At 39.1% G+C, this 11,984-nt stretch overlaps 1 protein-coding gene across 2 annotated transcripts in view; it reads left to right on the top strand.

The window, feature by feature from the left end:
• The window catches only part of NELL2 (neural EGFL like 2), a 197,077-nt gene that overhangs the window by 30,994 nt on the left and 154,099 nt on the right, over nucleotides 1-11,984 (top strand). For both annotated transcript variants that reach the window (XM_018559489.1, XM_018559490.1), the window contains exon 3: nucleotides 8,841-8,991. In XM_018559489.1, the coding sequence (XP_018414991.1) occupies nucleotides 8,841-8,991 (151 nt within the window). The remainder of the gene's footprint in view (nucleotides 1-8,840; nucleotides 8,992-11,984) is intronic.

Genomic DNA, 11,984 nt, shown 5'->3' on the forward strand with positions numbered 1-11,984 from the left:
CTCTTCTACCTGCCACCTTGATCCATGCTGCAGCCGCAATTTAAGACCTGATACGTCTGGATATGATCCTATATGGTGTAGAGAAAAGGAATAGGAATATGTACTGTCACCATGTGAACTGGTTTCACTACATACTCATTACTACTCCAGGAACTAAACCACTCTAACTCTTATGAACTTACAGGGAATTACTTTCTACTACAGCTGCTTTTTACTATTTTTAAAAATGCTTTTCATAGGCATACATCCTATTATTTGTGATATCCTACAATTTAGTCACTGCATTCTTGGGTGACTTCTTCAGGATTATTCTCTCTGTTTTAAATTCAATCTGAAAACAAAAGATCTGTCTAAACCATTACCCTAGGGTCATTAAAAATTGTAGAATCACTAGTTAGGCTGTAGTCTGACTGACCCAAGCCAGTATTTCACCTTATTATACAACATTACATCCTTTGGGATTAGTTGAAGAACCACTGGCTTAAAACAAAAAGCAACTCATCAAATGCGATTTATAAAGCTAGTGCTTCACATACTGGAAGCTACAGTTAAAGTACTTTTCTTTTTTTATCCTGACACTACCAAGTGAATCAATCAGTATTTCAGTGTAATTTATCTTCATAATGATGCACGTAGAACACAGAAAAGGGTTTCCTGCAAAAACACACACTCCAATAAAACTGGTCTTAGACAGCATATCTTATAAGCAAGTGAATGATTATCATGTCCTTAAAGTAAACTTGTGGCTAAAAAGAAACAAAGATAACAGCAGCAGGTATCTGACACCTTTAAAGGGAACCTGTACGTTAGCCAAAACAGTCAGAGTAACAGATTTACTTGTAGGATGTGAGGTAAACCCCGCGATAAGTAAGCACCTATTTTCCCAGTGTACACGCACCAAGTGATCTCTTATCTGTTGTGGTCAAGTGAATGGTCATAGAACTGTCATTAAGGGAGAGGGGTGGGGATGTGCATACCCTTGCTCTGCTTGGTCAAAGCACAGATTCACACTAACCTGTTGCAAACACTCTCATTATGGTCCCCACAGAGCCTTCCATATTTGATATGCAAATAGAAACTTTCTGTGACTCTGGCCAGGTTATGCACATTTAAGTATTCACATATTTGTCACATAGTAAATGATCTTTGAAACAAGCCCTCATTGACCTTCCTAGATGCAGACACTGGAGACTTTATCCTCAAATGTAAGCAGAAATATTTGAATGTCCATAGCCTGGTCCCAGTTACACTATAAAGCCATATGTGACCATTTATGTAACAGATCAGCACTGCACAAAGCAAATCCTGGACAACGAATTATGGAATAAGAAGATATTTATTTTATCTCCACTTTTAGGAAGTCAAGAAATTGCTGGTGATTTCGGTTGGTACTGAGGTCATCCATTAGCATTGGATAGCCATAGGCCTGACTCACCAGCAGGTGTGTCGGACTGAAGCCAAAAGATTGCTGCTTGTACACTCATGGGTTTTGCAACTGGAGCGTTATTAACATAAAAGTGAGAAATAGACTAAAAAACTCAGACTATAGAGAACGATTTTGCTGCACATTGTTTTCATTTTTAGCATTTGGGTTGAGACTTCAATTGGGCTTTTATTAAAAGTGACTTTCACACTTTAATAGCTTGCTAATTCATGTTTTCATGAGTACAGTTCATATGCAGGATTGTAGATACTCCCATTAGTGTTTGTCTGTATGTCAAGCTGAGCAGTTTTTCATGATAAAAGGAAAAGCCACCTAGAGATTGCATTTTTGCTTCATCTGAGCAGACTGATACAGCAGTAAAGCACAATTGGTGTGTAGTGCTAATGAACAGGAATCACAAGCCAAACTGCTTTCAATGACCAGAAGAGGACCTGATAGAAAAATTAAGGTCCCCCTCTGCTGATTGACAGCAGCAGTGGGCGGGTGCATTAGCTGGTTTGCTATTGGCTATTGCAAAGTGCAATAGAGGAGCAGCAGTACATTGCTGGATCAGTCAGTCTGCAGTGAACAGCGACAGAAATCAGGTAGTTATGGCAGGTGGAGCTTCTTTTTTAAGAGCTGTTTGGTTAAATGCCCAAACCAGAACTGGGGTTTGTCAGTACCATTAGGTAAAAGGCAGAGACAAACAGTTACTTTCAGGATGCTACAGGTAATGTTCTTACGAGTACTCAGTTATTCACATTCCTTGTCTTCTACATTGCCATTTTGTTTTCACATCTATGAGTTGTGCATTCAAACTGTGATCTTTATGGAAATCCTGTGCTAATTAACCCAATGGAAATTAAATCTTAATGACTTTGAGGGAACTGAAATGCTGAGTGCAACTGGGGCCATGTACATTATTTACAATAATTTAATCAAGATAATTTTGCACTTCCATTTGTTTTAGCCAACTATGTAATGTCATTGCAGTGACATCCTTTTGCTGTAGTATTTTAAGATGAAGCTCTTCTATTGCAGAAACTAAACTGGTTTTATATTTCTGTCACTTGAGCAAAGTATTAGATTATTAAAACTGTTTGCAGACTCTGCAAAGAACTGCCAAGTTCAAATGTATGCAATAGCGGCAATATATTTCATTTATTATTCAGCAGATTCAATTTCTAGGTATGAAAGCAAGTGCACTTTAAAGTTTAAAACAGTATTTTTTCACCTGTTTTTCAAAGATCACCACAATTAACTTTTTCTGAAGCCGTACTTTAAAGCTGAACTCCAGGGAAAAAACTTTCATTCAAGTATATTCCCCAGAAAAAATGGATATAAATCTACTTTGTGTGCACCAGATGCCTTGTTAAACTTAGTTATACTAGGTGATGCCACTGCTAAAAGTAGCAGTGACATCATCACTGTGCTGTACATAACCTCTATAGAGAGACGGGTTGTGAGGGAGGTCAACCCAGCAGGTCCCACCCACTACAGGCTGCCTGCAGAAAACTACAGAGGGGGTGTGACGTACGACCGGCTCGAACCCGCTGTGCCTCAATTATACGTGACTTTACGCAGTTCTGAACCAAGTGTGGCGTCACAAGGACATGTTGATACCACTCTCAGCCTCACCCTGCACAGAGATTTCCCAGCTTGCAGGACAACAATCTCAGGCCAGCAGACTAAGAGCAATCGTTACTAGGGTTAGTTAACTCTGCAGTTAACCCATTACACAACAAACATTCACTGCCACCATGTGCATTAATGGAAGTAAGCACCAATCCTAGCAATTGCTGTGATACTTCACAAAAAACTTCAAGCCTATGATACCACTGTCCTCTCAGACAGGAATATGACAGGTTTAACTATACAGCTTAATGATTTTAAAGATTGTACTTTAATAAAAGAAACGGTGCAGAAAAATATACAAAAAAAGATATTAATAAAGAGAGAAAATATATAATAGTAAAATTAAAAGGGGAATACTTAAGAGTCCTGGTTTGATGAGTTCTGACAGAGTCCAGAGTTCAATAAGCAAAAGAGGGGTCTGAAGGGCTCTTCTTCAAGCAAGGCTTGCACAGATGATGTCCAGATATTAAAGGGAAACTCTTCTGTGATGTTACAACTTCTTAATGTTGCAAGGGTTCCTTTCTTTGATGTTACAAACAAGAGCCTCTCTAGCTGCCTCAGCAGCATCTTTTTGTCAGCCCTCTAGGGGGTGTTACGGAGCCAGCCCCTAGGGCAGGGCTAGGGAGGGAGAGCAGGAGGGACAAGCCTTTATGATTTCCTCCTCTTCACCTACCAAACGGTTAAGTTCATAACTAAGAAGATAGTGGAGTATTAATTTTCAATACGGTCCGACAACCCCTAAATTATGATGAGTCATGACATGGGCTTTGAATCAAAACCAAATTTAGCCTGAATATGAAAGATGGTTGGGCAAGGAGACCAAATGTCAACTGTCCAGTACCAGAGGATTTTAGTCTATATGTTTTTTGTATGTTTGTTTCTGTCTCGATGAGACACAGCTATGTGTGCACTTAATTTTACAATATCACTGTCCAATTCCAAGTTATGAAATTGAGTTGATATTGTAACTCAGGTTTATGACTTTTAGGTGAATGCTGGGTCACTTGGGTCATTAACTCTACCAGGCACTCTGGGGGTTTATCTAAAGCTGTCAGTTGCTAATTTAGGGGATTAGCTGAGCTGGGCAAAAACATTTCAATGCATTAGCGGTTTATGCCACCTCTCATAAAGAAGTCGATGAAGCTGATCCCCATCAGGTCCAGAGGAAACTCTAAATAACAATGTTTTAATGGTTCACTTCAGAACTATACAGATTACAGGCCCTGTTTAGCAGATCTCCTGTTTTTTGGAATTTGAAGAGAGACCTGAAGAAGAGTCAGGCTCAGGTCACCTGAAATGAAAGACTGCATTTGCTTTAGTTAGATATAGTTAATATTAATAGACTCAAACCTCACTATCGTCACAGTGGGCAAATACAAGACCAGTCACTCTGCACAAAGAGGGGGAGCAGCGGTGACTGGACTTTATTATACAAAGCTCCTGCATAACGAAAAACATCTATCTTGTATTTAGACAATATTTGCTTCTCCCGGAGTTCAGTTTTAAAGGTATGCTCCAGTTAAAATTAAAAATCAAACAATGAAATGCATAAAGGGAACACAGCCTCTGTACTCAGGGCTTCAGTTTTGCATCCAAATATTTATTTATTTTAACAGTTCTGCCCACACCCTTTTATCACTAATCTAATGATCTAGAATTTTGCTTTCTTCTTTGTAATGCAAGAAAGCTATTACTAAACACACTCACTATAAGCCCCTTGTTCTCTCACAAACAGGCATCCTGGTATATTAAAAGGACACTGTCATGACACATTAATGGAGGCTACCATTACTGAACTTGCCTTTCAGAATGCTAGTTCCCTGGTTGTCATTCTGATGCTTTGACTTCAGTGTCTAAGTCACTGACCAAGAACAATTAGAGATAATTAGTCTGACACTCATAAACTGCATGCTTGGGACTCGGACTGAAAAATACTGGAGTCAGACTTAGCTAGGTATCTGGCATTTTCAAAAAGAGGCCTGTAATGTCAGCCCCTATACCTCTCTCACTGACAGTTATTGACAGTCGGAACAAACTTTCTGTCAGTCATTGCTCAGATTTACAGACGTCATTTTGTGACCTAGTATAGATTCAGCCCTGCTTATCATACAATATCTGATAGGGATTCTGGTTTTCCTTGGCTGCAATCACTGTGTTGCATCTGACACTCAGCTCTAGTTGTGGGATGGGACCTGTCTTTCTTCCTGGCCAGAAGTACAGTTGATAGCACTACCTTCATGCATACATCCCTACATCTTAGTACAGCAATAGGACCAGAGCTAGGAAGTGCCCAAAATGATGAAGATAAGTGGCAGGGGAAGTGGTTTTAACAGTTCAGGTTAGATGGGAGATTGGTGGGAAAAAGACTGGGTCATAAAAAAAGGGTGGCCAGATTTTCAAAATGAAATCCTTGGACACCCTACTGACTACTCCCACAAAAACATGCCCCCATTTATAGCCACCCTTACAAAATAATGGCTCGATTTTTAACACACCCTTAAACAATTGGTCAGAAACTTTTGGAACAAGAAGCAGACATTCAAGGTATAAAGATAAAATAGATTTTAAGCAAGAGGCACCAAGATATGCATGCATAGTTAGGAAGGACGCCTTAAAGATATTAAGAAAAAAAATGCAGTGCACATTGCACACCACCCACCAAACTCCCGGAGGCATGGCCAATAAGGCGGGTGTCGCTCTACAGCATATGGTTTGTAGTGCTCCTACTAGTAACATGTAATACTTCAAAGGAAGACTGGGACAAAGTACAGAGTAGTTGAGTACACTACTTGTATTACTATGTTGGAGGAAGTTTGCTTAGCACCAGGACTTCTTAGATTGAAGAGCTAGAAAAGGTGCTACTGCTTTGTAGAGGTACATTACTTATAGTTAAACCTCGACAGCATATCAGTTGTTTCATGCCTGGAGTGCTGCATTTTCATGAAGACTGTTGTATTCCTTTAATGATTATATTGGCTGTAAAACATATAAAGAGTGGGCATTCAATAATAAGGCATACTTAATTTATTCTAACCTCAAACAAATTCACAAGCACTAGTTTCAACTTTGGGTATTTTGAACAAAATTATCACAGAAAATGTAGTTTGGAAACTTTTGCAAGGCACTGCATATCATAAACTTGACTTTTATAAATGCCTGCAGGTGACAGCTCCCATCTGTCAGGGACAATCAAACATTGACATCAAATATGATCTCCTGAAGAGGTAATGGTAGAGAACACCCCAGAAGTTAGTTCTGATTGAACAACATTTGATTAACACAGATATACACATAAAGAATAGTTTTATTCCTCTTGCACCTCTGCTCACAGTCTACTCAGCAACAGCATGTGTCTGTTGGCTCTTCCTACAAATTATTGTCATGCAAAGCTTGCAGGACTTGCACAGCTGAAAGGGCAAGCATCCCTGTGCAATCCGAGTGACAAGCAACAATATAATAAAACTTTGATTGCTTTCTCCCAAAGAATGCATCCATAATTCAATGCAGGATACAGAAAAGTGGACTCTTCTTTCCTAATCCCAGGAATTACACAGGAAACAAGTTCTGCTGTATGCAGGGCACGCAGGGCTAGGTGGCACAGTGCTGCAGGGGGTTGGGCAAGAAGGACATGCGTACCATGCAATAACCCACACAGCACGCCCCCGGTACTGGTAAACTGAGCCTACACGTCCAGCAAGTTAATGCTGCAAGTATTCTATGAACCGTGGTAATAGGGGGTGGCCATGGAGGGGTGTGGTTACTAAGGGGTGTGGTCACTGAGGGGCACTGTAAAGCTGCCCACACGCCTAAAGGTCCCCACACACCTTGCGATAATCGTATGATAATCTAAAGCTTTCTCGCACAGAGCACCTTAAGGCCGGACCTGGGCAGAAGCCTGGAAAAGAATAAGAATGTTTAACTTTCTGGCAGCAGCTGTGTTTAAACTTCAAACTTTTGCAGAGCTCCAAACAGGGTTGCTATCCAGTGCTTCCAAGTGTATCGGATAGTGTGTCCTATGCTTCCTATGACCCCTACATTATTACATGTTAGAGATATAGGGATTGTCTAGTTAGCAATGGTGTCTGGAGATCTGCAAGCAAGAGGTCTATAACGCACTACTCACCAAAAAGGTGAGTATTTATCTTCCTCTTTTCCAGGCTTCTATCAGTATTGGTTACTTAAGCAACAGGATAGTTTTCAATCCAAAGCTTTCCCCCACAGTACTTCTTTCACTAGGTGTTGGCAGTCTTTCAGGTTGAATTGCAGCCTGCATTATTCAACCAACTTCCTGTAAGCTCTGGCTGTCATGGACCCACCTCCGGAGGGGGAATCATCATGCATCCTTGCCTCACCATACTCCTGGACTGAGTGGCACTAACATTTTATTATGTGCGCGCTGCTCACTCCACTGCCACCAAGGAAAAAAAGAGGGCTCATAGCCTTACTAGACCAGCCTGAAAAATGCAGAAAAAAGATGCAGTATTTTGTTTTTGTTTTTTAAATTGACGTGTAGTTTGATGAAGCTGGAGTTTTGATGTAACTGAGTAGTATCTAAATGATTACTTAATTGTAGATTTTTTATTGCTAGAATGCTCTTCACGGTATTTAATCTAATGTAGATAAAAACATACCTATACATGTGCTGTGTAAAAGATGCATAATGTTTTTTTTGTTACACTAATATATGCATATTTTCTTCATATGCACGATACATTCAGTACACACTGTAAAGCCCAGGACCCCTTTGATCTCTAAATTAAACTTTTTCCTCAGTAAAAAACATTTATTGCAAAGTAATTACATTCTGCCACATGAATGCAGGAAGCGTTTGTTAAATAATTCTATCCCACAGGTAATTTTCTTCCATACTGCCAGACTGTACTTGAAAACATTTTTAAATGTGTGCAGTGGAGTGGATTCAGTAATACAATACAATCTGTTTTTTATTTTATTTTTTAATCAAGGATTGTAAATCTCTTCTTCAGTAGGTCAGGGGATTTTTTTATTGTATTTGACTGACTTTAAGCTGGCTACCCTCTGGATGACTTTTCAGTCTAAAGAGCTTTCCCAAATAGGTGAATTTTGGTATATTGATCGTGCATGTGAATATACTAGAATCATCTGCTCCATTTCTCATCATGGGTAATGACCAGCTCAATGTTCCATCTACAGATGACTTATTGTATAAGTCATCATTGGATCCTCTGCAAGACCTCTAACCAGAAATCATACCTTAACTAGTGATGAGTTTCAGGTTTGGGCCTATCCTAGATTTGGCCCAAATGGTTCATGTTTGGAGTTTGACCAATTGTGGAAGCTAGGCTTTGTGAAATTTCTCCAATGCAGCAGGATTAAATGAAGGCTGGTTTTAAAGTGTTTTTACTACATGATAGGAATAAGCACATACTTTAGAGCACATCATCTGGGTAGAGGTTTACTTTATCATTTCCTTTTATTGTATTTTGTGAATTTCCAGAACCTCTGGTCTTTTCAAGGCAATGAATGTGTTTACAGACATAAGGAGAGATACATGTAATGTTTCAGGTCTATGAATGTCATGTGAACAGCTGCCCTACAATAGTAAAAGCTGGCCATCAATATTTTAGAAGAATGTTCAGTGCTGATATTTTAATAGGAAAATAGTTGGATAGAAAAAACATGTTTTGAACTTTATCGGACAGCTGCATCTTCTAAGGTTACAAGACATATGTTTACTGGAACACTGTGTATGAGGGAACTGTCAAAGCACAGAATTAATCATATTTTTCCTTATTTCTTCCAGATATATCAAGAAATTTAAAAGCATCATCATCAATATCAGACAAAATTATTCAGAAACTGAGGAATAAGCATGAATTTACTATATTGCTGACTGTAAAACAGGCGGTTTTAAATTCCGGTGTTATTCTTTCTATTCATCAATCGGATCACAGGTAATTTCATATATGTTTGTTTGTATCGCCTAATCGACTACATTAGTGCATAGAAGGGATGAGATTATTTCATTATTATTGGGGCAGGTGTGAAAAACCTGGGTTTACTACTGCAGCTAAGTAGACATGTGCGATTCGATTCGTTCCGAAATTCGTTTTGGACGAATTTTCAGAGATTCGGATGCATCCGAATTAAAGCTAAGATGAATGCAAACGAATCCGAAATTCCCGATTTCCCGAAATTCGTTATTAAACGAATTTCGTTGCAGCAAAACGACATTAGGAAAAGAAAAATTACAACAGTTACCTTCTCCAACATTTCTATGGTTAAAGTACAGAAGCAATAGCGTAGAGGTTAGAGGACAGGTTTGTCATTGTTAAGGTTGCAGGTTCTAGTCCCGGGTAGGTACTGGATAAAGATTTTTTTTTTCTTTGCTTTTGAATTGGCATTCTCCTATTGACCTAAATGACTAAATGTGATTTCTCATTTTGCTATTGGACGAATTCCGTTGCAGCAAAATTTTTTTAATGAGCCATGACGGCTATAGTTTAGTGGTTAGAGCACAGGGTTGCCATTGATAAGGTTCGCAGGTTCTAGTCCAGGCCAGGGCGTGTAAAGTTTTTTTTTTTTCATGAACGAATTTCGGCACCACTACCGCTAACGAATTTCGTCCGAAACTAATTTAATTTCGGACCCGAAAAACGAAACAAAACAAATTTTTTTTTTGTTTCAAAACGAAACTAAACTAAACGAATCTTTTGCTGGTGCACATGTCTACAGCTAAGTATTAATTAAGAGTATCTAAACCGAAAAAGAAAAATTTAATATATTTCAGTTTACCAAATCCTTACATGTGATGGCAGTATTTTTTTTTAGGATTTTATTTATTTATTTTCAGCTGATGATCCAGCCAGTAACACACCTCCTGCTGTGGGGTGGCTCCTCTCTGTCGAGGAGCAATGGAGACACCCTTGGACAGCAACATTGTCATCCTGTGGAGAGGGTAGTGTTTGATGCACTAGCAGATTTAGAGTATAAAAGTAAGTTATATTTACCTGATCCTAGAAGCCGGCTTGCTCTTAGACTGGCCCCTGGAGCCTCTCTTCCCCCCTCGACTGCAGTGGTCTAAGGTCCTGTAAATCATCACATTCTATACACAGTGTATAGACATAAGGATGCTGAAGAACATTCCAAAGCTGCAGTGTAGGAGGAGAGAGGTTTCAGTGACCAGAGAAGCATGGAGCTGGCTCAATAGTTCAAGTGAGTATATAACTTTTTCTTAATAAAAACGGGCACTGTGGAGGTAGCCACTTTTGCCTGGTGTTCTTCTTTAAGGATTGGTAAGCAGCAATATATTGCATTTTTGCTTTTGGGTTAAGATATTCTTTAACCACTTTTCCTTACAACCATTGTAAAAAAACAGGGGGAAAAACAAATAAATACCACCAAAAGAAAGCTCTGTGTGTCTAAAAAATGCAACTAGTGTAATCACTTTTAATTTAATTTGGTATCAACTTCTTGCAATCCTCAATACATCAACTATGGGAGACAATCAAGTGTTCTGCATGCAAATATAATAACAAGGAACTGATAGAAGAAGAGAGCAGATTATGCAAAGGGATGTCCACGTCAGTTTCCTACTACATTGTCCAATCAGAAGGCTGGGGGGGGTAGAGGGAGGAGACCACCGTATTCCTTGTACAGTCTAAAACTGTAAAGTAGCTTTATCTGCTTGGCTGTGCTGTGTAAATCTCAGAACTGTTTGAAAAGAGAGACAAATCATTTGGCAGGTAAAACAGCTTCCTTTTATATGTATTTTATCCTTGCATTTAGTTGTTTCCCTGGAGTTCAGCTTTAAATAAGTTTAATACATCCACATAGTTTGATTACATTTTAAATGTGACTTGTTGCCTAAAAAAAAATCACATCTCTGGGCAAACAAGAAAAGGACGCTTGCAGTATGGCTACCCCTGCAATGCAAGGGTTAAGAGATTGCTTACAGGACTGGAGTAAAGCAAATTTACTTCCCTAATCCTCACTCCCGCTGCCCCTCTTTGGGCTGCCAGACCAAATCTCTGCAGTCGCTTCACCCCTGGGCTATGATGGTTTAAGGACCACTGATATGGTCAGTAGACATGTGCGATTCGTTTCGTTCCGAATTGAAATTCGGACGAATTTTTGGAAATTCGGACATTCGGATGTATCCGAATTCCGAATTACAGACATAACAAATGCAAACGAATCCGAATTTCCATTTCCGAAATTCGGTAGCGTTAGTACGAATGTTCGTTTCGTTTTCTGTTCTTATTCGTTTCTTATTCGTTTCGTTCGTTGGAGCAAAGTGACATTAGAGAAGGAGAAAAATATTTTTTCCCCCTCAAATGTCACTTTTGCTGCAAACGAACGAACGAAACGAATAAGAAACGAATAAGAACAGAAAACGAAACGAACGTTCGTACTAACGCTACCGAATTTCGTCCGAATCCGAATTCCGAATCCGAATTGACTTTCACACCCGAATCCTGAAAAACGAAATAACACAAATCCGAATTTAAAACGAAACGAAACGAATTTTTTGGCAGTGCACATGTCTAATGGTCACTTTTAATGCAGGCTCCATAGACCTGCATTAGATGTGAGGACGCCTAGGGACAGTCCACAGCCGGAGTGGAGTAGAGAACCCTGGGAGACCAAGAATCAGGTAAGTAAACCTGCTTTACTCCAGTCCAAGCACTTATCTCTTGCAGTGTGGGGGGTAGATTTTTGGTTCGACAAACAGTCCTTTTATTTTACGTAGGATTTGAAGTAATTTTAGTGAACAAATAATTACATTTCATAGTTATTATAAAAGGGGTTTTCCATTTTATTGTAAATGGGGATAACTATCTGATATACCTTTTTATGTAGCAGCTACTAAAAATGGAATCTGTCAGCTTTAACAACATTATTACAAGGGAATTTTTTTTTTTTTTTTTTTTTTAAACACATGGAA

The sequence above is a fragment of the Nanorana parkeri genome, unplaced genomic scaffold (assembly GCF_000935625.1).
Source record: "Nanorana parkeri isolate BGI_ZX_2015 unplaced genomic scaffold, ASM93562v1 scaffold399, whole genome shotgun sequence".
Classification (NCBI taxonomy): domain Eukaryota; kingdom Metazoa; phylum Chordata; class Amphibia; order Anura; family Dicroglossidae; genus Nanorana; species Nanorana parkeri.